Here is a 26,259-nt window from a genome sequence, read left to right on the forward strand (position 1 = left end):
AGTTACTCCTGGTATGGACAGAGACGTGCCTTCGGGATGAATCTTTTCATAGGGCCCCTGCCCCTCCTGGCAGATGGAGGCCGAACGGAAAAAGTGGGCCCTGCCCCTAACTCCTGGTGCGGCGCCACTCGACCTCCTGATGGGAAAAGCACAGGGGAAAAGAGAGGCGGGCTCTGTGGTACCTAAAGGCCCATCAGCTCCGAAACGCTGGGACTCTCCGGGGTTGGCAACAGGGAGAGCCACGTTCAGGACCAGGGTTGTGCGCCTGGGAAAATCAAGCTAGCGCCCCTGATCATCCTGCTGGTGCCACCAGCCCCGGCTCGCCCACTGTTCCTACCAGTGACTGATGGGCTGTCCAGCTCTGTTGGGCCCTCCTGAGGCTCAAGGCCCACACTGCCTGGGAAGGGGGATGAGACCTCACTCCCTCCCCCACAGGCCCTCCAGAGCCCCCCTTTCCCCCCACCGCCACCACCCTGGGGCCTGTCTTACCTGATGTCTGAGTCACAATCAGGCTCCTGTCACTGTGAGCTGTGTTGTGACTCCCTGGCTGACAGTTTTACAACAAACACATTAAAAGCTCCCGGCACTGAGGCTCCTGGATGCAGAACAGCCCAGGAGAAAAACCTCTCCAGGCCTTTCTTCAGCCAAAATCCTTCTCCCAACCCTTCCTCCCACATGGCCCCGCTCTACCACCATTAACTGCTCCAGAGCCCGACAAGGGATTGAGATTTTTTTTTTTTCATCATGAGCTTTTTCTCAAGTGGTGACTCGGGGAAGCCGGAGACCTACCAGGCTGTGGGCCTCTGAAGTTGGGGCTCATCCCTCATATGGTGACCTGTGAACTCTGCAGTGAAGTCAAAGGTATGTAGTCCCTCCTCAACCCAGCTTCTGAGGACAAGTGGCCCTTTGGTGAAGCATTATATGGGCACACAGTGGCCCGACCCGGAGTGCTACCAACGTCCCTCCCACAACCTTATGAGGCAGGCCCTGCATTACCCCCACCCCACAGACTTGGAAACTGAGGCTTCAGGAAGCGAGGAGACTTGCTCAAGTCCATACAGCTGGGAAGTGAAGGAATTGGGATTTTAATCCAAGCCCGCCAGCCTCTAAACATTGCTTTTAAACAAGACTGACGGCCTCCCAACACACAGGACCTCGTTCTCTGCACACCCCACAAGGGATGGCAGAAACCTCAGGAAGCAGGGAGACCAATGCAAATCCAAATGGAATAAGCTCTCCCTTGGGCGACGGCCCTGCCAGTGCACGGTCTCTCCTGCCATCTGCGCCCAACCCACACTGTCCTCCACACCGCCTCGCCGACCAAAGCTACCCTTCCCTCCTTGTCTGCAGCCGGCAGACAGAAAGCAAATCTCCCCCACCCCTCCCGACCAAAGCAGAGACAAGAGAGGAGTGAGACACAGGAACGGTTCTTTTATTGTACATTGGAGAAATAGCCCTGTGTGCTGGTTAAAGGTGCAACATCCAGAATATCGAGTTAAGAAAAGAGGGAACAGGGCAGGGAAGAAAACCTCTTGAGGTCCAAAGTTGCAAACAAAAAGTGGTAAAAGATTTCCTCACGCAAGAGGCGTTTTTGCAAATACCATGCAAAACAGGCAGCTGGTGTGCCTTAAGAGAACCCCTATAAATAACAGAAAAGACTCTCCAAGCATTCCTTAACGTGGACTCAGAGCACAGGGAAGAAGAAAGAAACCAAAATGCCTTTTGGCATTTCAAGATATTTGGCACTCTTGTGATTACATTTTTTTTACAGCCCATCGAAGAGAATAAACTGACACAATATTAGAGAGAAAAAACAGGCTGCTCACACAACAGACTGCAGGAAGAGGTTAGAAAGAGCTCAAGCATTTTTTTTCTTTGTTTTTGTGTGTTTTTTTTTTTTTTCCTGACATATAAAATGTGTCCATTTGCATTAACTTGGGCAAATAGCTTGCAGCAACAGAGAAACACAAGCTTTACAAGTCATTTTAAAGTAAGACAAGGATTCAGTCTAGGTATCATTCCTTAGAAAAGTTCTCTTCTTGCTTTAAACACATTCCTGGTAACTTCAAAAGATGACCAAAAATAAAACAGTATCTATAGAGATCATTTGCTGATTTTTTTTCTTGTACATCCAAGGAGAACAACATAAAAAAAGAAAACTGGACAGCATTTCACATCCAAGTGCACAGAACCATTTTTGCAAGATTAAATAATGTAAACATTGGGAACAGCCAAATCAGCGAACAATGCCAACATTCAAAACACCCGGTGTTGCCGCTTCATTATTTAAGTGGCTCAAAACCCAGATCTATAATTGTGCAATATTCACTGTATATAAAAAGAAATAGATATTACTTTTGACAAGTAGCTGCAACTGAGACGTCTTTTTTTATTTCTTTATATGTGTGTATAGAGTGATTTTTAAATTTTTAATTTTTTTTTTTTAATTTTTGTTTTTGCTGAGGAGCCCAGAGCCTTCTCCTCCTCCTTCTCCCGCCTCATCTGTCTCCCGGCCTGACGCGAGATACAGGTTGTTGATTTCATCGTGGGTAGCAAGCTAGTAATAAATTTCAAAGTGCTTTCTCTTTTCATGCGTTTTGCCAATGACTGTTACCGCCGTTCTTATTCTCTCCCTTTAACTCATTGTCTTTGGGGGGGGGGGGGGGTTAGACACCAGGAGGTGCCTTGTCTGTCATATTTTTCAGCACGTCATCAATCCTATCATCTTCAATAACAACTGCAAAAAAAGGGGAGAAAAGGAGACGTGAGCGCGCTTGGGCCTCGCGGGGGGCGGGGGTGGGGGGCGGGGGTGGTCTCCGACGTTTCCCATGGCTCCTGGGGACGGGGAAATGCGGGAGGGCGAAGGAGGGGGCGCTCCTCCAGCGCTAACACAGCCCCATCCTCCTCGGCCTGGGCCCGGGGACCCTGTGCTGCTTCCCTCCGAACCACTCCCCCCAGCCGCTCGCTGCGTCCCGGCAGCGTTCTGAGAAAAGGCAGCAGAGAGGGCGCAAATCCCGCAGGCCCGGCCGCGGCCGAAACGCGCTCTGGCCGCGCGTCCTCACCCCACCTCACCTCTCCCCGGGCGCGTTTATTTAGAAAAAAAAGGCTCCGGGGCTGGAGAGGGTGGGGAGGAGGAGCCCAGGTCTCCGGCTCAAGGACCCTAGGGAGTGCCCCGAGCGCGGCGCGGGCGGCCAAGGTTCTGGGTGCGGGGTGCAAGGGAGGACTCCGGGGACCACAGCGCGCCGCGGGTCAGGGGTCTGGCCTCGCCAGGGCGGGCGGCCCCTCCTGCGCGCCCCCTCCGCGGAGGTCGGAGCCTCCCCGCGAGGCCGGCCTCCCGCCGGCCCCGCCGCCTCGCTCACCATCTCTACCTAGCCTCGCCTTCCTCAGTCCCGCCATCAGTCTCTCGGCGTGGCCGTCACCTGTCGGGGTCTCTGAGTCTCTCTCCATCTGGGGTGTCGGTCGCCCTCATTGTTTCAGCTGCTTTCCTGTCCTCCCCAGACTGGCGTCCCCTGCTCGCGGTCTCTCCCGCTCTGGCTCCCTCTCCGGAGCTTTGTCTCGGTCTCTGTCCCTCTCGGTGTCCCCCCCCCCCAGCCACCACCCGCCTCCCCCCCCATCTCTGCGTCTCAGTCTCTCCCGGCAGCTGTCGGTCCCCCTCCTCGTCCCCGCGCCTCCGGAGCTCCTCTCCCTGCCTCTCTGCGTCCCAGTCCCCCCGGGGCTTTTCCAGCTCCCGCGCCGAGCGCCCGGGCTCAGCCACCCCTCCCCCCCTGCTAAGTAACAATGAGAAGCCCGGGCGCTCCGAAAGCCCCTCGCCTTCCCCGGCGGGAGTGGGGTCCCGCCCCGCAGTTCTCCACGCCGTCCCTTGGGGAGCCCTGGGACCCCCCGCCCCGGGTTGCAGAGCGAGTGCAGCTGCGACTACACTGCGCAAAAGGGGAGGGGGTGGAAATCGCAAAGCAAACTTTGGCGCGGGTGGGGACCCGGGAATAACCTTCCAGCCCCCGCGGCCGCTAGAAGCCGCCACGCCCCCTAGGTGACCCCAGCGGGAATCAGGCTGAGGGGGAGGGGTTTCCGCGGCCAGCCGGTGCCCGACCTGCAGTGCGGGATCCCCCCCAGTTCCGCGCGACGGGATTCCATTCGGTCGGAACCGGCTCTCAGGTGCGGAAGAGCCCCCACAAACCTCGGCCAGGCCTCGGCGCCCGAGAAAGGGGGCGTCCGGGGCGGGGGCAGCGAACTCACCCCGCTTGCTCCGGCCGATCTGGCCCAGCTTGGGCGGCCGCTTGTTCTGCCCGGCGCCAAAGAAGTTGTTGGTGTCCTGCAGGCGGCAGGAGAAGATCTGGCCCACGTCGCCGCCGTCGCCGTAGGGGTTCAGCTTCTCGTCGCCGTAGGGCAGCACCTCCGACATGGTCGCGTCCGGGGGCTCCGCGGCGGCGCCTCCTCCGCCCGCGTCCCCGCCCGCGGCGGACAGGGTCAGCGGCGCTGGGGCCGGGGGCGGCCGGCCGGGGACGGCCCGCGGGCTGCGGCGGCGGCGGCGGCGGCGGTGGCGCCGGCGAGCGGCCGGGGGGCACCGCTGGGCGAGAGCGCGCCGCCCGCCCGAGCGACCCGGCGAGCGCCCGGCGCTGCGCTGCGCTCCGGCTCGGCGCGCGAGTGGCTGCTGCTCCGGCAAAGGCGAGCAGGACTCACATCCTCGGCGCGCTCGGGCGCTGGGCGGGGGCCGGGCGGGGCCGCGAGCCGGAGGGGAGGGTGTCCCGGCGAGCCCGCGGGGCGCGGGGCCGAGGAGGGCGCACCCCGGGGAGCCGGGCGGGCCGGTCCTGCGGCGAGTGCGGGCGGCGGCGGCGGCGCGGCTTCGGGGAGGCTGACTGGGGAGCGGCGAGCGGCGGGGCGGCGAGGGGCGGAGGGGGAGGGGAGCGAGGGAGGAGGGAGGGCACGGGGGTGGAGGGGAGAGGATGCCCGGAGGGAGGGAGGGGAGAGAGAAACCGGGAGGGAGACGGCGAGAAAAACAGAGAAGAAAGAGAGAGGGAGGCCGGGGACCGGGAGGGAGAGACGGAGGGGAGCGGACGAGGGGAGGGAGAGAGGGAGAGAAGAAAGGGGAGGCGGCGATGGGTCCGGCTCGCAGCGGCCGAGGGAGGAGCGGAGAGGAGAGGGGACCGGGCCGGCGGGGAGAGAAAGAGGGTCGGAGAGGGAAGGCGGAGAGTGGGAGCGCGCGGAGGAGGCGGCTGGGACGCAGGAGCCAGCCCGCGAGCGAGCTGCGAGCGAGAAATGCCGGCCGCGGCGCGGAGGCGAGGCGCGGGGAGGAGGGCGGGAGGAGGGCGGGGACGAGGGGACCCGGGGCCGCGAGGAGAGATCCCTGGAAGCCGCGCGACGTCACGGGGCCGCGCGGGCCGGCCCGGGCCGCGGCTCGCTTCCTGCCCCCGCCCCCGGCCCCCGCCGGCCCGCCCGTGCCCTGGGGCCCCCCGCGAGCCCCGCCCCGGCCCGGCGGCCTCCGGGCGCCTCCTCCCCCCCCCCCCCCCGCGCCCCTCCCGCGGGGTGTTTACCCGGCCCTGAGCGGGTGCGCGCCGGACCCGCCGCCCTCTCGGCCTCCCGAGGGGTGGGGGGCGGGGGTTCGGCGACGGGAGGGGGAGCGGACCCGAGACCTCACGCCCGGAAGGACTGACGGACGCCCGTCTCCCCGGAGGCCGGACGCTGGGGCGAAAGGGCGCAGGGCGCCAGGGCGACTCGAGGACGCCGCCCCCCGCCTCCCAGCCGCCGGCCTCAAACCAGGGAGCCCCCTCCCCCTACCACGTTTGCGCCCCGCTTCACACGCTCCGGGCGCGGCGCTTTGGGTCTCTCACCCTCCCTCCCTCTCTCTCCCTCCCATCCCTCCCACCCCCGATCGTCCTGGAAGGCCCTGCTCCCGGGCCGCCGCTCAGGACTCGGGCTCCCGCGGGGCCTGGGGGTGGAGGCGGAGGGGGGAGGGGGAAGGGAGGGGGCAGCCCCGCCTCCCGGAGGAGAGTGGAGCGCCTCATTATGCTGGGCTCGCCCGGGATGCCGGGCTCTCGGCGTCCGCTGCCTCCTCCGGGGACGCCCAGGGCCTTGCAGCCCTCTGCCTGGGGGGACCTCCCTGCCAGCAACAGCCTTGAGACCCGGGGAGAGACTGGCTTCTGGGCCGAGGAGCGGGCTCCCGGGACCCGTCCCGAGAGGGAGACTGGGGCAGCCCCAGAGGACTGGGAGGCGCAGCTGCCAAGCAGATGGTAACTCCGAGGGGGCAAGGTGCATGAGGAGGGCTCGTTATCCTCGCCCAGAGCCAACAGCACCTGCTCTCCCCCTGGAGACCGCCTTCACTCAGCAGCGCCGGCCTGCCCGCCGGGAGGGGCAACCATCTCAAGGTCGTGCAACCTGCTGAAGGCAGGGCTAGGGAACGCATCTAGGTTCTCCTCCCACCCCTGCCGTGAGGTCTCAACTGGCTCAACTTGCTTCCCTGCACCTGGTCCCATCCTTAGTGCAAGAGCACCCTCAGGTACACTCTCCCCTTAATTCTAGAACTCTGGGTGGGGGACAGGTTGGAGGGAAAGGGGTGTGCTTTTTTTTAGCGACACAACATGTGATAGAAAGACTACCTGAGGGGAGCTAGCCCAGCCCCCCTCCTCCAACGGTGCAGAAGGGCCCCAGAGGCAGGCACCTTGCAGAGAGGGGAGGAAGAGGGCTGAGCGATGGGAAAGAGACAGTGGGGCAGATCGAATGGTGTGGAATGAGATTCAGGCCTGGGTTTGAATCCCAGTCCCGTCATTTGCTAGCTGTGTGACTTTGGACAAGCCACCTCCTCTCTCTGAACTTCCATGATCTCCGCTGTAAAATGGGGCGCGCGGCTGGCCAGCTGCCTTTGTGCCTCAAGGACTGTCAGGAAGACAAAATGAAATCGGGCTCCTGGTGCTTCCTGAGTGAGAAAGAACACCACTACTGCGTTCATTCCCGCTTCCGAGCTGTCAGAGCTGGGAGGATCCTTAGGGATGATGTAGTTCAACCCCCTCATTTACAGAGGGGGAAACCGAAACTGGCTCAGGGGCTTGTCCCCAAATCCCACGGCTCGTCAGCTTTCCCTTTGCTTCCCTCCACAGTCCCCAGGCTCCATTCATGAAGGCTTTACACAGTGTCCCCTTTGAGGTTAGCACCAGGCCAATTGCTGGAAGAGAAAACAAAACATAACAAGCAGGATGATTAGGTTACGACAAGAAGCTCTTACCATTTGTACCCTGCTTTCTATTTTTCCCCCAAAGCATTTCACATCCATTACTGACCTTGCTTCTCGAAATAAATACCTTCTGAGGTAGAAAGAAGAGCCCGCTGCATCCCTGTCTAACTGATGTTTCCAGAAAGAGGTAAGTGACTTGCCAAGGTCGCAGACTAGTGATGGAGCCAGGAGAAGCCACTCTTCCAGCTGTGGTTCCAGGTCCTCGAAGGGATACTCCGCGGTGCTAGCGTGCAGGGCTGGGACTACTCTGCTCTTCTCGCACTCACCTGCTTCCTTTCTTGCTGCTGTGTTCCGAAGCAGTTTACACACTGAGCACCTGCCACAGTGCCCCCCACCCCCAGTCAGAGGTAGTAAGCAGAACAGCACAGGGAGGGCAGATGAATCCCTGCACACCCGGCAAGTGAGAGTAAGAAGATAAGCCGGCTTTTATACCCCATCTGTTTTTATGTTTTCCTTGCCTTGTTCCAAATAAGGTTAAAGGTGGCCGCATTGCACCTTCCCAATTCAGTACCCACCCCCTTCCTGAACTACACACTCCGCCCCCCTCACCCTCCCCCCCACACACACACACCCCAGGCACGAGGTACTTGACAGTTATAAAAGCATTTCCATGACTATTAACCTTAGAGCCTCCCCTTGGCCTTTAGAAGCTGCAGGACTGGGACAGACCAGCCCATTTCGCTGATAAGGGACCTGAAGGTTGACCCGCATCTCCAAATCCACACTGCATGGACATTCTCCACCTCTACCCTTTCCCAGCTGTCTCCCTTACAAAGTCCACACTCGATCCTCTCTTTTGTCCAGCCTTCTTCAGAGGGGCATCCCTTTATCCCAAAGCAGTAGACCGGGATACAGACATGTCCTGGGATTCCATTTCCCCTCCAAAGCTGAGGGGCTGGCTCTGAGCCAGATGCCCAGGGCTGTGTTGAGTTTGCCAGGTCCAGATGGAGGAATGGACCATGTAAGAGTGGAAGCTGCCCTCCCTGCTACCCAGCAAGGAAGAATGGCAATACACAGTCCAGTGCAGTAGCCCAGGGTGAAGGGGGCAGCCTTCACTGGGGCCACCATGTTCAAATCTCTGCTCTGGCATTTCCTAACTCCTTGATTATTTCACCTCATTGTGCCTCAGTTTCCTCATCTGTCAAATGGGGATAATAAAAATTCTTCCTATTTGGTCGGGCTTGTTCTAGGGAAGGCAATCATACATGCGTCATATGCCTGGTACACAGTAAGTCCTGGAGAAATGTAGTTACCATTTTTAGCTATTGACTCTTTGTGGCATTGACTAAGCTCATTTTCTCCTCTACACCTCTGACCCCCACATCACAAAATGAGAAACCTGAAGAAAATCACAGCTTTTTTTTTTTTCCAGCTGCAAAATCAGCCGGTTCTCCCAAATCTAAAGCAGACAAAAACTGCTTGAGGCAAAGGTGGGGGGCTCCCCGCTCTAACTTCATCTGAAAGCTCCTTCACTGGACTCTAAGATTCTGTAGAACTGAGGACCACAGGACTGGACCATCTCCATGGCCCCTTCGGCCCAGACATTCTAGGGTTAAAGTAATAGGTCTTCACGAGTCCCTGTTGAGCACGGAGCCCTACCCCAGTGTTGGCGTATAGAGAAAAGGAAAGTCAGCCCCAGCAGTACCTGGTGCAAAATAGATGCTTGGCACATGTTAGTTCCCTTTGTTCCCTTCCCCTCTCCCCTACCCAGATGGGGAAACTGAGGCACAAGCGGCCACATCAGAGAGCGATGGCAAAACTTGGAGAAGCGTGGGGCTGTTGGATACCCTGGCCCCCGGTGCCTTGCACCTGCCCACAGCACAGGCCCAGGGCCCCATGGCCTTGCCAGGGCTGGCTCCCACCCTAGCCTTCGGTCAGCAGGGAAGGCCAGGATGCTGTGCTATGCCAGTGGCCAGCTGGTCACCTCCGGAGAGGCTAAGTGGCCTCCCAGCAGGGGACCACCACTCTGAGCCAAGGCTGGATGTGATCACATGTCACCCCCACCCCCTCAGCCCCTCAACTCATCCATCAGAACCTGAGTGCCCCCAGTTCCCCACTGGCCTTGATAGGCATGGCCTCTGCCCGCACCTCCCCACTTTCATGCACACAGCACAGACACGCGCAGTGAGGGAGAAGCATGTGAACTGACTGGAGATGGTGTAGGCCTAGAACCAAAGACAAGGATTCATTCGTCTTCCACTGGGTCAGCAAATGTGTGTTGGGGACTTTTGCGACAGTTACCTTCCTTCCCTGGGTACAACTCAAAAGACTCTTAGCATCTTTTCTTTACTTGTTTAGTCACCAAGACACTTTAAAAAAAAAAAATCTTAGGAGAAAATAGGTAACAGGCAAGTTACTAGGGGCTCAAGACCCACACTGTGGGCGCCCCCCCCATACTCCCTAAAGGGTCTCCAAAGAGTGCCCAGAGCCCTAGACAGCTCAATGTGAAGCCACTCCTGGAGTTCACCTCTTCCAACCTCCTCCCATTCTGGACGGGGAGACTGGGGCCCACACGGGGCTTGCTGGAACCCGGGACCCTGGCTCTTCTCGCTGCATCACCCGGCACACCCAGGATTGTATGGGGGAGGGGAGCTGCACCGAGCACAACTAGTCAGAAAATAAAAGGGCTTTCTCAACAAGAAGTTTGCTGTGTTTCTTTAAGAGAAAATAAATAAAAGGATCAGAGGGTAACCTATTTAGTTTTTATCGTACCAACAACCCACAAAGTAAGAGTCCCACGGGCCCTTCAGGAGCAGTGAGGACAGCTGGGAGGAGTTTAGGAGACAGATGTCACCACAACATGAAAGGGGATGACCAGTGTCCTGACTGTGCTCTCCCCTCCCCTCATCACTCCACAGCCTCACATGGGGGATGGAGGGAGGGGTCCTGAACTCTAAGACAGCAGGCTCTGCCTACCATCCCCAGCCCAGAAGGAGCGGGTGGGGACGCTGGGGCTCTGTGCCACCCTGGAAAACAATAGTCCCTCTCCAGCTGGGAAAGGAGAAGAGGGCGGCAAACAGGCCTGGTGCCACAGTGCTTTTGCATGTACGCACGACCCTGGGAGCAGACAAGGGCAGGTACAACTTTAGCCTTGTGGACAAATGGGGGAGGCTCAGGAGGCTGGGAACTGTGGTCTGGCTGCGCTCTGAATAATTTACTCACCCACTGGGCTTCTCCTGTCCAGAGTTCCCAAGAGCCCCAGAGTCTGCTGACCAAAGAGCCCCTGACTTCACCAGAGCAATGAACTGAGCTAAAGTGGACTAAGAAGGAGCTGACTCCAGCAAGTTCAGGAAGGGTCACCACCACCTCCCGATCCCAAACTCCTACTACCCGATTGCTACTAAGAGCTTACCCTGCCCTGGGATCATGCCAATGGCTGTAGACGTCTCTACGCTCTGATTATGTTGGGGAGTGACTGTCATCTACCTTATACCATCTGTAAGGGCCTGAGGCCAGAAAAGTTGAGCAGCAGGCCCAAAGCTGCACAGCGCAGGAGAGGCAACAGGTCTGACTCAAGGCTGAGTTCCCAACTGTTGGGCAACACTGCCTCCCTGAGGACATCTAAGAATCAAGAAACCAGGGACAAGCCTCTTCTGGTCTCTGCACCTCGGCCTACTACCCACAGATATGGAGGCGGTGTAGATTAAAGAGTCCAAACCTGGGGCACCTGGGTGGCTCAGTCGGTTAGGCATCCGACTTTGGCTCAGGTCATGATCTCAGGGCTGGTGAGTTCCAGCCCCTTATCGGGCTCTGTGCTGACAGCTCGGAGCCTGGAGCCTGCTTCGGATTCTGTGTCTCCTCTCTCTGCCCCTCCCCCACTTGTGCTCTGTCTCTATCAAAAATAAATAAGTGTAAAAATAAAAATAAAAAATTTTAAAGAGTCCAAACCTCTTGCAGGCTGAGGACTCCTTGGAAATCTGATTAAAGAGATAGGTTCTCTTTCCCAGTAGCAGAAAATTGTGGACCCAGTTTCCAGGGGATCTCTGAACCCTTATGGCCCCTTAGATGAAGAATGCAGGACTGGTCCTATAAAGGACATTCCCCACCAGTCTCCTGTGACAATAAAAAGGCTTTTAACATCTTAAGCCCAGAGGCCCTCACCCCTGACTCTCCCCCAAACCTGGGGTCAGACCTGTGGCAGCTCAAGCCTGTGCAGAGGAAAGTGGCCATTGACTTCTGAGCCCACTGGGGGGCTGTGCAAGGCTCTGGACCCTTCTGCCTCCATGGACTGTTATTCAAGCACTTTCCCATCCCATGGGTGCAACGCCATTTAATGTCCATGAGGACCGGTAAGGTTGGCAGGGCAGAGGAGAGACACTTTCCGCCATACGGTAGGGAAAAGTCAGTCCCAAACAAGGAAGGTGAACTGCCTGGCTGGAGAGAGAGAGCCCTGACCAAGACCCCAGGCCTCCCAGCACAGAGATCTATCTCCTGGACCCGGTGAAGAGCAAGTGAAAGAGAGTAAATCAGAAAACCCGGGGTCACTTCCAGCTACACCCCTTCCTACCTGTGTGACTTTGAGGCAGTCACTTCTCAGCTACAAAATGGGACCAGCCTCAAAGGGAGATTGTGTGGGTTGGATGAGGGGCTGTTGGGTCACTCAGATAAGAGCAGGGGACAGCTCCATGCTGGGAGTCTTACCACCCAAAGCCTGCCAGGAGTGGACAGAAGGGCCCTTTCTTCTGAGGAAAGGAACTTGCTATGTAATAGGGAGAGTGGAATTGAGAAGCGGTCACCGCACGGTCACAGAGGCCCTCCCCATCCTGCCCTGCCAGACCCGGAGCTGAGCAGGGGCTGCGGAAGAAGGAAATCCCGTCTGCGAGGGCAGGTGCCAGGCACGGGTGAGAAATACACCCACAGAAGCAGGGAGCCTAAAGGAAGCCTCGAGGAGGAAGACAGATCCACACGCAGAGGAAGACACTCTAACACACACTGGAACGCAAGAGGCAAACAGGGCAGACAAGAGGCAGGACCGCCAAGGAAAGCAGTTGACAGCTGCGTCTCATACAAGCAGCCGAGAAGGGGCCAGAGGAGCTGGGTACATGGACGAGGGGCCAAAGGCAAAGACAGCACAGAAGAGACAAGAGCAAGGGCGGCGGGCCAGGCTGAGAGAAGCAGGATTTCTCCGCGGAAAAAAAGGCTTCCGGTGGAGGGGAGAATCAGAATCTATGCCGTACAATTTTTTTTCAGCATCCTTTACCAGTATGAAGTCATCTGGGTATTTTAAGAACATGTGATGCATTATGCATATCTCATTTTTGTTGAAAGAAGCCTGGGTTAGTATATTTAAAGATGTGAATGCCTGGAAAATTATCGGGGGAGAAATGTGGGATTGTTCCCCCCCCCCCCCCAGAATTTTCTGGGCTTCTCAAAACTTTCACATCTGCACCCAGCTTCCTTCGGGCAGAGATAGGAAGGAACCCAAGAGAAAATCCCTGATTGTCCCCCTTTCCGGGCTGTGGCCCGCTGGCCCTGGGATCAGCAGCCCAGGATCCTCCTCTGACTGGGCTCTCAGGCCTCTGAGGCCTGTTCCCCACCCGGAGCGGAAGAGAAAATTGACCTTTGGAAACGCGGCCTTGGTTTACACCCGAGTCCTCGAGCCGTCCTCAACCGTGGGGACACAGCGCCACCTGGAGGTCATGGTAGACACTGCAGCACTAAGACAGATGGCCGGCAGGGTCCTGAGTCAGGAAGGGTAGGAAGAAATAAAGACTATGGACAAACTTATTGCAAGCATTTATGAAGCTCCACCCTATGAAGCAGCTTAAATACTCGGAAAGATGATGAGGGGATGGGAGGCCTGCAATTGTGGCGACTTGGACATGAAGATTAATATGACCTCATTTGTAACTCCCTCTCCGCGGCCTAGAGAGCATTCAGGTTTACGGATCCAGGGTGCCTGGCACACGAGGTGCCTAATGAATGCTTATTGAGTTCAGTTGTGGCTCTCCAGAGTCATGGCCCAACCCTGGAGGGATCTGAATTTGAGGAACGTAATGGGAGGCCGCTCCGGAAGGGACAGAGGATAAAGGGTAAGCGATGAAGGCCTTGTAGTTTCACCAGGCAGACCCTCACCCAGGCCCAGTCAGCCCCTCTGCCCAAAGCCAGTGTCACTAGCTCAGCCTCGTGTGCCCTACTCTTGGGAAAGGGAAATGCCAGGTCCCTCGGCTGGCATCTGGAAAACAATAAGGCAGCTGCAGGGGAAGTGACTAATGAGCACTCCAGGGAGCAATTCAGGACATCATACATCGAAACTTCTCCCATTCAAAATTGATAAGTTACCACTATCTAATTAGAGAGAAAATGTGCTGATCTCCCCAGCTTCATGGGAACGTGGTCCTGAGGCTGTTTGCAGGCAGCTAAGCCTGAAGAGGGCCCACATCTCATCTGTCAGAGCAGCAGCCCCAAAGAGAGCCTCAAAACCGCCCTCCTCACCCCCTCATGCATTCCCATCTCGGAGACGCCAATTGTCAGAGCTGGATGGGGACTTGGAAGCTTCTAATCTGACTTGCTCCTTTTCTAGATAGAGCTGAGGCCCAGAGAGGTTAGATCACTCCGTTAAGATCACACAGCAACACAGCCAGGACCTGAGAGCAGGCCAGCCTTCGTGCTGCCAGTCCAGACTATTTCCCACCACACAGGGACGTTGTCCCAACTTTGTGTGGAGTCCTCAATGTTCTGGTCAGCTTGCTGGACGTGATGTTTCTCTGACACAATTTATCCACGTTGGCTCGAGGCCCTAAGAGGGGTTCTTCCCTCACTCCTTACAACCAAGTCATGGCCCAGATCTCTGGTCCAATAACCACCCCCCGCCCCAGGCAGCCTTCCAGAACCGTGTTCCCCACACCTATTTCCCTCACTAGTCAACTCACTCACTCCACATACACTCATTGCTTAAGCTCTTGGGCTTGGAGTCAGACCACCTGGGCTTAAATCTTGTCTCTCTTGTGAGCTTGGCAAGATCCCTGACCTCTCTGGGCCTTGGTTTCCTTTTCTTTAAAGGAAGAATGATGCAAACACGTAACTCACGATGCGGGTTAAATGGCATCAGTCACGTGCAGCATTTAGTGAGTACCTAGCGAAGAGCAAGCCCGAAGTTAGCTCTAATTAGTGCACAGTGACGACCAAAACATCGTGCCTGGCAAGAACTAAGATACGGAAACTGCCCAAGACGTGGGCAATTCGGTTAAGGGCAGGAAAGGGAAGACTCTATTAGGGAATCTCAGGGGAAGGGGCTCTAACTCTGCCTAGGCATCTAGGAAGGGAGGAGACACCACCTAAAGCTGAGTTTTCAAGGGTGAGTAGATGTTAGCAAGGTGAAGAAAGATCTGGGGTTCCAGAGGCAGGACTCAGCATGGCACATTTCAGGAACCTCAGTGCCTTTGCTGCCGGAGCCACAGGTGTGAGAAAGAGAGCTGCAGAGAGGCTTGGAGAGGTGGCCAGGGGCTGGGTCACACAGGCCTGCAGACGCCATGGACGAGTCAGGGCTTGGGCCTGGAGATGACAGGGAGCCTGGGGAAGGGCTTTAAGCAGAGAAGGGACACGATCAACTTGGTGTTTTAAGTAGGTCATTCTGGGCTCTGTGGGGTAGATCTTCTCTGCTTGGCTCCCCTTCAGCAATGATGTGGTGCCCTTGGATGGTTTATTTTAAATGGTCAGGGAATCTGCTCTAACCAGGCCAATTTCAAAGGCCCATCCTAGCTACGCTATTGTGTGGACCACATATATTCCCAACAACTGAGAGTCACCACACCCGTCCAATAGGGTTTACTTGCCTTTCAGACAGTTGGGGTTTATTAAGACAACTCTGAGCCCTTTGAGGGCAGAGGCTGTTTTATTCATTTTTGCCATCTCCAGACACAGAATATACATTTAGCAAGTGTTTGTTAGATGAGTAAGTGCTCGTCAATGATACCAAACTCTTTCTCTGAGCATTCCAGAGGCCCTGTGGGATCAGCACTGGATCCATCACCCAATTGGGGGTTTCATGGCCTAAGACCAGGGTGATAAAGGGTGTCAGATTGGCCAAGTTTGTTGTGCTGTTGTTTGCTTAATTTTTCTGCATGTTATTTGCTTTTTAGTTGTTCCACATATTGTTGCTTCTAGAATATTCTATCATAATTCTGACTGGGTTAGGATTCCAAAGACCTGCCTTCCAGCTCCTGTTTCATCAAGATAAGCTAGGGAACCTCAAAGCCTTACCCTGTGGTATGTAAAACCAGGGTGTGACTCGTGATTGTTAATGTGCTGACTGGCTTGGAAAACACTATGTGTCTGTAATACTCGGTTGTCTGTTGGACAACTTCCCTTCTTAGCCTCTCGGGCTTCATGTGATAAAAGACGAACTGCCTTTGGTCTTTTATCACATTAGGCATTATAGTCAGACCTTGGTAGCCTTCAGCACATCACATAACCTGTAAAAAGGGGTGATTCAGTCTCCCCTGATTGCTTGCCCTAAGTCTAAGAAACAAGGCCTGTAAGGAAGCTAACACTGGCTGGCTCCTGAGGATGTGTGGCTGTAAGCACAAACATAACCCTCCCTTTTCTCACTTGTAAACTGGGGATGACAATATCCACTTTGTAGACCACACGCATTAACACACATGAAGTGCCTAGCAGACGTTCAAAGCCAGGCGTGGTTATTCAAGATGACTTCTAAAGCTGTTTGCCTAGGATTAAAGTGGTGAGCATAAGGGTTGAATCAGCAAAGAATTGAAAACTCTCAACTATCCCAAGGCCAGTCCAGAACTAACCGCTATGTCCTCACCCCCCTGTCATGCCCTGCTCCCAGCCTGGGCCCATCTCCGTCCAGCATAGGTCCTGTTCAACCTTCTTGGAGACGAGGCTCCCGGAATGGAATGTGGGAACTGCCACAGGTGAACGAGACTGTGACAGTCCCAGCCCCAGCTGGGCTAGGACCTAGCAGGGACCTCAAATCCAGAACCTGAGGATATGTGTGCCCATGTTCCCAACCAGCTGTCACTTCCTAGGGCAGGGACAGTGTGCTGCTGTGGGTCTCCCCCAGCTCCGCTTGGAAAAACACTTGGGGCAGATGCGATCTGCCCAGATCTGAGAGGAGCTGGGGTAGAGCAGGCTGCCTTCCCTCTTCGATCACTCTGGTCTGATTTTTCGCATGAAATCTGTGCCGAGGGCTGAACTCTTGGTAGACTGCCATGCACACCCACCGCAGGCGGCTCATTCACCCTCTGCCAAAGGCCTGAAGGACAGGACAAAGGGGCAGGTGCTTTCAGGACGCTCGGCCACCCCCTCACCCTGCCCGACCCCCAAGGCAGCTCCATGGAAACCCAAACTCTCCCACCTCACCGGACAGGACTCGGTACAGGCACAAGGGTTCTCGCGTCTGCCTGTTCCGGCACAACTGGCCCCTCCGCTGACATGGGAGCGATACCTTGGGGGATATTCCTGCACACGGAGGACATTAGCCAGCCCCACTGCCACAGCAGGAGGGGCTTTGAAAACATCTTGGGAGTTTAAATGTAGAGCCAGCACCTACCAGCTGCAAGCCCCCAGCCCAGTGAACTTCCCCTCTTGGGCTAGTTCCTTGACTGTGAGAGATGCCATGAGAGCCCGCAGGTTTTGTGAGGATTAACCTGCCTTGAAATTAAAGCTTGAAAGAGCACAGAGTACAACACTCTAAACATCAGTTTCCTCCCCGCTATCCTCCAGCCCCCCACGGCTGTCCCACGGTCTCACTGCCCCTCTGGTCAGGACTTCTTCAAAGACGGCTGTCTCAGTGAGGCCAGCGGCACCTACAGGCTGGCCTCCGGAACGCCCTCCCCCAGGCCTCCGCCTCCCCAAGCTGCACACCACCTGTGCGTGGGAGCCCCCAGCCACCTCTCTACAGAGAAAGAAGATACACACAGAGGCCTTGAGGTCCCTAGATCATCCCACCGCGGCGGGATTCCATTCCATCTCGGGCAAGCCTCAACCTAACCATCGAACTTTTGTTGACAAAGCAACAGGCTAACACTTGGTTGTAACATGTTTAATTTGTGCTGTCCACACCGGACGCTGCATAGAACTGGAGTCAGCCCCCTGAGAGCACCCCCACCGCCCCCCACACAGAGGAGGATGGGGATGGATGTTCAGAGCCAGGGAAGGGAGAGAAGAGCTGTGTATAAGACTGTGACTCCCCGGAGGGGGTGAGAGGTTCCCCTCCTCGTCTGGCAGGTGAGGGGGTGAACGGCAATCCAGAGGGGGCGATGTGATTACACCCACGGGATGTTAACTTTCCCACGGGAGGAGGCGGGACCCTGGAAAAGGCTCTGTGCTCAGGGTGCTGGCTGGCTGCTTGTCCTCGGTGACGGCCTTGGAGGGAAGCGGAGATGGCCGGGAGGCCGGGGCTGCAGAGGCCTTACCGCTTCCTTCAGGTGGCGATGCCTTTCCAGCTGATCTCAGGCCGGGAGAGCTGGAGCCAGCCCTCGGCCCCCTCAGGTCTCGGGAGGTCCCAACCAGGGCCGAGGAGCGCTCTGACGGCCCTGCCTTTAGATCACCGGAAGGGCCGCGGCCAAGCTGCCGTCTTCACCACCAGGGACCGCAAGACAGCGCAACTGTCCCTTCAAGGGACCGCCGAGCAGTTCCCATCTTTTAGGTAGAAGGCAAATGCCAGACTTCACTCTCTTCCGTCCTGACGCACATGTGCACACATTTAAGAGGTAAGCCGGTGAGGGAAAGGGACACGGGGGACGCGGCCAGCCTGGCTTCCTCCTGGGGTACAAGCAAGACTGAGAGTCTCTTCAGAGGCAGCTCCTCCAGACACACACCGCACCCAGAGCCCGACTTCTGCCTCCCTGCTGGCTGAGTCACTCAAGGCTGAAGTCCACAGAAACGAGCAATTCCCCAGAAAGGACCAGAAGACACCGGAACAGAAGAGCTAGAGGTCACTGGCTCGGGCCCTTGAGCGATGAGGTGTTGTCAGTCACACGCACACTCCTCAGGTTCCAGGAAGGAATGCAAGGCCACCACACCCAGCCAGGGTGGGGCTGGGATTCTGAGGCAGTGCTGGAAGGGTCCCCCTCAGGGTGGAAAGGCATCATCTAGTGCTAGAGGCGTGAGATCTGACTCCCCCAGTCCCCTCCCTCGGTCGTACCTAGGATAACAGCTGCCCCCATCACTGCTCTGCTAAAGGCCTCAAGACGAAAATTCCTGAGAAGGTTGGGGGGGGGGGGGGGGGAAGGTCCCTTCACGTCTACCTGTGGGGCTTCCAGACTGTTAGCTGTTGAACAAGGGAATCACCCGGGTGATCTCCTGTCTGCAGATGGGGCACCTCTTGGGCTCCGGCAAGGCGCGGTAGCACTCGGTACAGGAACAAACGTGCCCACACTCCAGAAAGACGCAGGACTTGAAGTTGCTCAGACACACGACGCAGGCGCTCTTCAGACTCTCCCTGTCCTCAGGCTTGGCGCGGCTCAGCAGCTGGGCCTCGTGCTCCTGGAACTCCTTCTCCATCTGCCTGAGGCGCAGCCGCTCCTGCCGCTGCAGATAGTGCTTTCGGAGGACGAAGAAGAGGGCCGCGCACGTGGCAAAGCCGAAGACCAGCGTCAGGACCTTCCAGAGCCTGACGCTCGACTCCTGCCTCTGCAGCAGGCTGTCAAAGTCCTGGCTGCTTAGATAGTACTGCATGCCCTGCTTGGGGGGCTGCAGGCGGACGGAGTTGTTGTCCAGGACCAGCTCGCCGACCCCCGTGAGCGTGGCCCCAACCTTCAGCATCTCCTCGGTCTCCTGGATGCCTTTGGGACGCTCGCCGCTGATATAGTGGCCGATGACATCAGTGAAGGACTGGATGGAGGGGTGGAACTTCTCGTACACAGTCTCCAGGCCCAGATCCTGGGAGTCCAGGGGCTTCAGCACTCGCACGGCCATGTCCACGCTGTCCTCGTGGGGTACCAGGTCAAAGGGCACCGTATTGGTCCTCTGGTGAATGATCTTTGAGCAGTCATTCCTAAGACAGCAAGAGAGCCCAAAATAAAATGAAGGACAGCAAACACTTCGTGCCCAGGCAGAGACGGGATGGCCGAAATGCCAGGACAGGATTAGGTTTGAAATACCTAGAAGAATACACACAAATCGCTACTATCCGAGTGCCTCATAATAGGGAAGCTCAATTTTTTAGGTTCTCGGGCAATACCAGTGGGCAATAAACACTGTCACAGGTCACCTCTGCCATTTATTTCTCTTTGCCACATTCAAACAAACATCTGATTTCTTTAAAAAAAATTCAAAATAGAACTACGACAAAGGTGCCCAGGTGGCTCAGTCGGCTAAGCATCTGACTTCGACTCAGGTCATGACCTCACGGCTCATGAGTTCCAGCCCTGCGTCAGGCTCTCTGCTGTCAGCACAGAGTCCACTTGGGATCCTCGGTCGCCCCTTCTCTGCCCCTCCCCAGCTTGCATGCTCGCTCTGTCTCTCTCCCTCTCTCTCACGAAATAAACAGACATTAAAAAACAAACAAACAAACAAAAACTACCATATGATCCGGCAATCCCAATCCTCTGGGGTTACATCCCAAAGAACTGGAATCAGGATCTCAAAGAGGTAGCTGCACTCCCCTGTTCCCTGCAGCACTGGTCATGGGAGCCAAGACATGGAAACCTGGGTGCCCGTCAGCGGCTGAGTGGTTAAAGAAAACGTGACGCGCACACAGTGGGACATCACTCGGCCACAGAAAAGACGGACACTCTGCCGTCTGCGACGACAACAGGGATGAGCCTGGAGCACGTCGTGCTGAGCGAGCGAACTGGGCCACTCAGCAGAAAGACAAACGCCGCATGACTCCACGTACACGACGATCTGAAAAGGTCACGCTCATAGAAACAGAGAGCAGATTGTGGTCACCGGGGGCTGGGGAAGAAGAAAACGGGAGTTGTTGTACAATGGGTACAAAGTTTCAGTTATACGAGGTGAAGAAAGTCTGGAGATGTGCTGGAAGTAACAGCACTGCCTGCCACGCTCCCAAACGTGCCAGAAGGGTAGATCTCACGTTACGCGCTCTTACCACGATAAAAAACAAAATACTGAACAAAACAACACCGCACAAAAAACTAGGTCAGTTGGAAAAACGGTTGTCTGTGTGATGGCACAAAACTGTTGCAATAGGTGCTGAATTCACGAACCCATGCCATAAATCGGTGGCTCTCAAACTCAGTGGGCATACCAACAGATTCCACGCCCCCCACGCTGCGAATGCTGGCTCGGCAGGTCTGGAACGCAGCCCAGGAACCTGCATTTGAACAAGATGCCTCGGGGACTCTGATGGAAGAGGCCCTCAGGCCACACGCAAGCACGCTGTCAGCATGAAGAAACTGGTCTGTGCGGGACACCAGCGTCTGAGCTGGTGAGGGGTGCGTGAGGGGTGGCGAGGCCAGAGGGGATGCGTACCAGAGGTGGGTGGTTCGATTCCACACCATCTTGTGCTCCTGCAGGGTCAGCCGCTGAATCACTCCCTTGCAATTCTCCACGAACTGGCTGTTAAGCGTTTCTTTAACCGATCGGACAGCTCCTAAACGGAAACAAATTATTCGCCTTCTGAAGAATTCTTCCGCCCTCTCCTTTTACGGTGATTTACATTTCGTCTGGTTTGAGCTTAATTAACCAAAATGATGAAAATGATTATCACGGCAGGTTATGTCTTGCGGGCGCTCTGCTAAGCACTTTACAAGGATCCCTCATTTCAGCTTTACGACAGCCCTGTAAGGGAGGAATTCCTTTACAGATGGGGCAAGGGAGGTTCAGAAAGGTTCGGTGGTTGCCCCCAGGATCACACAGCAAAAACCCAGGTCTTTCTGACCCTGAAGCCCAAGTTCTGGACCACTGCCCCAAGGCTACAAAAGGCCCTCGACGTCAGCCAAGATTTTTATCAAACTTCTAGAAGAGGAAGTTTTTAATTTTACCAATAAATAAACATACCTTCAATAACTGCATAAGGCACACATTTTCCTGGAGCTTCTGAAAGAATGCTCTTCAAGTCTTCACCCAAGTGGATTCTTTTCGCTCCCTAAATGCAAACAACATATTACGCTGACTGATGAGTACTGCGCGTTCTATCAAACCTAAAGGCCAAACAAGAAAATGACTGTTTGCTTGTCTCACGTCGGGAGAATGAGGAAATCAGGCAGGAAGGAGTGTGTGGAGAACCACGTCCCCAAGCTGTGTCCCAGAAGTTGTACCACATAACCAGGCGTGTGCCATCTAGAGACCGGGGTGCCGTGCACATTCTTTCTCCTGTTATTGGAAACATACCCTCCTTTGCGTTTTAACTTCTTTTGGTGAAAACAGCAAAGGTACTTAGCAGTTTTCATACCATAGACTGACCATGATTTAATCTCTTCCTGACGACACCGAACTGCGCATCCAAAGGCCTTACGTGTAAAGCACCTAAACGGGTGCCAGACGCGTGGCAGTGGCCCGGGCAGAGGGGTCTCTGAGCAGGTCTCCAGCCGTGCTCCCCATCACGCATGGCAGGAAAGGGGGGCCTTCACTTTGCAGGGTGAGGCTCTGTTTGCTGGCGCTATTCTCCCGCTTTCCCGTTCGCCGTCCTACCCCTGGACAAGCAGGCGAGCACGGTGACCGCCGCTGCCACCTTCCTACTCCTGCCACCCCTCCCTCCGTTCAGCCTCCGACCTACCGCGCGTGGGGACCCACCACGCCTGGCGCCCGCTGCATCACAAACAAGACAGAATTAATAAAATCAATGACCGTGTCCTGAGCATCCATGCGCCAGGCACTGTGCTGGGCGCTGGGCATTCAGGGATGAATGAAGGACACTCCCTACTCGCGGCATATCGCCGTCAACAAATCTGAAGATGCCAGGCAAGTAAAGCCTCTGGGAGTGAGGGGGGACTTGGCACTCTGAGGTCACTGTGAGGTGAGGCTAGTGCTATACAGTAAATGACAGGAGCCACGTCAATACAAACTTATTAACCACCTACCCTGTGAGGATAATACAAATAGCAGCCTAGCAACTCACGCTTACAGTCTATCGACTTGTTTGTTATCTGTCTCCCTCCCCCGGACTATTCAACTCTGGGAGATGATGGGACCTTGCTTGTCTTGTTCACTGCTGTGTCCCCCCCCCCCCCCAGTGGCGAGAACAGTGCCTGACCCATAGCAGGCGCCCAATAGGTGTCTGACGAATACGTTAGAGAATAACCACTCAGACCCACTACAGTTGACCCTTGAACAATGCAGGGGTTAGGGGTACCGACGCCCCCCCACACTTGAAAATCTGTATATAACTTAACTATTCATAGCCTACTTTGACGAGAAGCCTTACTGATAACATAAGCAGTCAACCAATACATATTTTGTATACGTGTTTTATGCTGTATTCCTGTACTAAAGCAAGCTAGAGGAAAAAAAAAGTATTTTTTTTAAAAATCGTTAAGAGAAAATACATTTGCCGTCCTGTTTTTATCGGAAAAAACCTGCGGACAAGTGGACCCGGACAGTTCAAACCCATGTTGTTCCAAGGTCAGCTGTATACACCAGGCACTAAGCTACACACTTTAAGTGCGTAAGTTCATGTGATGCTCCTACCATCCCTATACAGTAGACATTATTATCCCCAACTACAGACAAGGAAACGGAGGCTCAGAGAGGTGAAGTGATTTGCTCGAAGTCACACAACTGGGAAAGTATCCACCACAGAATGGCCAGTTAGATTTTTTTTATTTTTTTTTTTAACGTTTATTTATTTTTGAGAAGAGAGAGACCGAGCGTGAGTGGGGGAGGAGAGAGAAAGAGGGAGACACAGAATCCGAAGCCGGCTCCAGGCTGAGCTGTCAGCACAGAGCCCGATGAGGGGCTGGAACTCACGGACTGCGAGATCATGACCTGAACCGAAGTTGGACGCTTAACCCACTGAGCCACCCGGGCGCCCCTAGAATTTTTTTTAAAGATGAGTGGGAATAGGGTCAGAAAGACCTGGGGTTGAATCAAGCTCCAGTGTATCCACTATGACTTTGAGCAACCTAATTTACCTGAGTGTCCCTTTCCAAAACTTTCAAAAAACTGGAGAGAAAATGGGGCGCCTGGGTGGCTCCGCCGGTTAAGCGCCCGACTTCAGATCAGGTCATGGTCTCACAACTCGTGAGTTCGAGCCCCGCATTGGGCTCTGTGCTGACAGCTCAGAGCCTAGGGCCTGCTTCAGACTCTGTTTCTATCTCTCTGCCCCTCCATCTCCCTCTCTCTCTCTCAAAATATAAGTAAACATTAAAAAACTTTTTAAAAACCTGGGGAGAAAAATCTCACCGGAGTTTTAGGTGTACTAAATGAAGCTTAAGGTGTGGGAGAGCCTAGCCCAGGGACGGGCACATAGCAGGCATGCAGTATGTATTCCCATCGCCATGAGAGATCCACAAGGATAAGACTCAAACCTACTCTGGAAATTTTGCAGTCTGATCAAGAGAATAGACTCTAAAATGTTAGGAATCCCGACTCTTTCCAGGAAGGGGCTTTTTCATCCTCATTTGGGAACTAACTGGCAAGACTTTTCGAAAACGGATCCTGGAGAGTTCACGGTTTCAAAGCTCCCACATTCAGCCAGCCTGATGCCAACCTGATTTCTGACTCTGAGAGGCAGCGAGTGAAGTTATCAGTTACACTCCTAGCCGATCACGTCAGGAGTGACTTATTTATAATCAGAAAAACAACTGGGCAGCTGGAATCTCACGAGGAGGCCATATGCACCACAAATCCAACTGCGTGGTAACCCAGTTCATTTCAGATGGATTCCAACACTCCCCTCAATAGCAGGGATTCCACTGAAAACGGTATGATGATAATGAGCTGAGTCTGGTTTAGGAATCCTTCTTCAAATAAATGTCAAGTTAAGCCCTAACTGCGATATTGGGACATTTCAGCCAAAAGGAATCGACAAACGTCTACTGAGCATCTATCACTCGTCAAGCACGGAGTTAGAACCTAGAAGGAAAGAAAGACAAAGCACAAATGAGACCCTGCCTCCGACCTAAAGAGGTCCATCTCTCATGGGCCAGACATTCACAATAAAGCAATGTGGTCAATCAGAAAAAAAAAAAAAAAAAAAAAAAAATCCCACACTTGGAATCAAAAGACCTCACGTTAAGTTCCAACCAGACCAGCTGTAAGACCTTTCCTCTGACTCTCAATTTCCTGCTTTGCAATCTGGAGGGAACTGTCATTTTCTCTACCTCAAAAAATTATCGTGAAAAAAAGAAAAAAAAAAAAAAAGATGAGAAGGTGCTAAGCTGTAAAGGGCAGCCCAAGGAAGAGTTATTTTTAAAATAACTAAAATATTAAAAAGGAAGAGTCTGTAGAAGCAAGGAACTGAGTAGTTACATAAATGGGCAAAGTCTAGGGTTTCTGCACTTGCTATCGCCTCCATCGGAATTGTTCTTCCCCTAGACACCTGCACGGTCTCCCTCACCTCCTCCTGGGCTCTGCTAAATGTCACCTTATTTAAAATAGCAAACCTCCCTTTCTCCAGCATCGCATTTCCTCTCTTCCCCACATTATTTTGTAGTATTTTTCTCCCCATCTGTCATGCCATCTGATGTACTTGTTACTGTCTGTCTGCCTGTACCAGAAGGCGATCTCCGTGAGGGGAGGGACTTTGGTCCCCGAGGGTCGGTGGTCAACAAATAGTTGTCGAATAAAGTCATGAAATCGAGATTCCAAGTAATGAGAGGGGCTTCGGAGGAAAGGGGGCAGTGAAACGGTTATTACGAAACCCGAATTCTGGTCCTAGCTCTTCCAGGGACTGGCGGAGCGACACCTGTCAGGGCCGGTTTCCCCTCTGGCCAAGTTTCCGACGCTGGAGCGGCCCAAGGCGAACCGTGGGCTCACCAGGACCGGGGGCAGGGGTGACCCGGCTGAGGCCAGGCTGGCTCCAGCACTGACCTTGAGCTCTTGGGCGACCTGGGCCTTCTGCCGGTACACGGAGTACAGGACGGCGGTGACGACAGAGCTGGCGCCCAGGAGGATGAACTGGCCCAGCGAGGGCCGCCCTCCGCTCTCCATGGCCGCGTGCAGGCGGCGACGCCGAGGTCAGGCCGCGCGCCCCCGGAGCTCCGCCGCCCTCCACCCGGGACCGCGCCCCCGCACCGCCCTTCGCGAGACCGGCTCTCGGTCCCCAGGCGATGACGCGCGGCGCCGGCACCGGAAGTGGGCGGGGCCGAGCAGACCGGAAGGCGGCGTTGCCGGGGTGATCGTCCGGCTGCGGCGGCCTGCACGGCGGCCTGCGCGGCGGCGGGGTCTCCTTCGCGGAGGGGAGGAGCGGGATGGTTTGGGGGAGCTCGGCGACGGCTTGTCGCTCCTGACCCTTCTTCCCCTTGGACGCGCGGCGCACCGGCCACAGTTGACGTGCTCGCGGCGCCCTGGTCTCGATCCCTCTGGTTTCCTGGGCTTACTGGGTTGTTTGATGGGTTCTTGGATGACTCCAGTCAGTAGATTGAGAAGAAAGAAGAGGACGAGTGTTAGCAGGCACTTAGGAGTATTGCACATTTAAGCTGATGGCAAACCTTGAGCCTTGGATTTTATTCTTCCACTTTACAGACGCGAAAACTGAGGCCGGGGAAGTTAGGGAATATGCACAAAGTCACACTGCTAATGAGTGCTAGAGAGGAATTCATCGCACTCCAGAGCCCTTAACCTCCAAGAGGGCAGATTATATCACCAAAGTAGCCCTCTAATCTGGCATCACTCCTACAACAACATATTTGTTAACTAATAATTACAGCTATTTTGTTGAGTGCCTGTTATGTGTCGGGTACTGTGACAGAAGTATTACGGACATGCCATTTAATCCTCACAAGACGACTATAGAACAGCTTCCAGACTATCTTCTGACCTCTTTAGTGATCTCTTAACTAAAATAATCAGAAGATACACAAAATCTTACCCAAAACATCCGTGTGTTCATCAAGCTAGCTCCTACAGGTTATGCTTTAAATTCTTGAAAATGTAGGAAGGTACCCACGGGTCAAAATTAATATGTAAAATGCATCTAAAATCTGTAAATTTCGCCACAAAAATAA

At 55.0% G+C, this 26,259-nt stretch overlaps 2 protein-coding genes and 1 long non-coding RNA gene across 3 annotated transcripts; 1 reads left to right on the forward strand and 2 right to left on the reverse strand.

Moving 5' to 3' along the window:
* Positions 1-1,411: 1,411 nt before the first annotated feature.
* Positions 1,412-4,494, reverse strand: CAMK2N1 (calcium/calmodulin dependent protein kinase II inhibitor 1). The gene is made up of 2 exons (XM_003989712.4): positions 4,234-4,494; positions 1,412-2,737 (listed from the first exon to the last, which is right to left on the reverse strand). The coding sequence occupies exons 1-2, from the start codon at positions 4,397-4,399 to the stop codon at positions 2,667-2,669; spliced, it is 237 nt and encodes a 78-aa protein (XP_003989761.2). The 5' UTR covers positions 4,400-4,494; the 3' UTR covers positions 1,412-2,666.
* A 1,883-nt stretch (positions 4,495-6,377) lies between these two features.
* On the forward strand, positions 6,378-9,858 carry LOC123379498. The gene is made up of 2 exons (XR_006583969.1): positions 6,378-6,490; positions 7,248-9,858. It is a non-coding gene; the product is annotated as an uncharacterized LOC123379498 (long non-coding RNA).
* A 7,355-nt stretch (positions 9,859-17,213) lies between these two features.
* MUL1 (mitochondrial E3 ubiquitin protein ligase 1) lies at positions 17,214-25,376 on the reverse strand. Its single transcript, XM_003989627.6, has 4 exons — positions 25,124-25,376; positions 21,152-21,239; positions 20,624-20,744; positions 17,214-19,184 (listed from the first exon to the last, which is right to left on the reverse strand). The coding sequence occupies exons 1-4, from the start codon at positions 25,241-25,243 to the stop codon at positions 18,455-18,457; spliced, it is 1,059 nt and encodes a 352-aa protein (XP_003989676.1). The 5' UTR covers positions 25,244-25,376; the 3' UTR covers positions 17,214-18,454.
* Positions 25,377-26,259: the final 883 nt, after the last annotated feature.

This window comes from Felis catus, chromosome C1 (genome assembly GCF_018350175.1).
Source record: "Felis catus isolate Fca126 chromosome C1, F.catus_Fca126_mat1.0, whole genome shotgun sequence".
NCBI classification, from domain to species: domain Eukaryota; kingdom Metazoa; phylum Chordata; class Mammalia; order Carnivora; family Felidae; genus Felis; species Felis catus.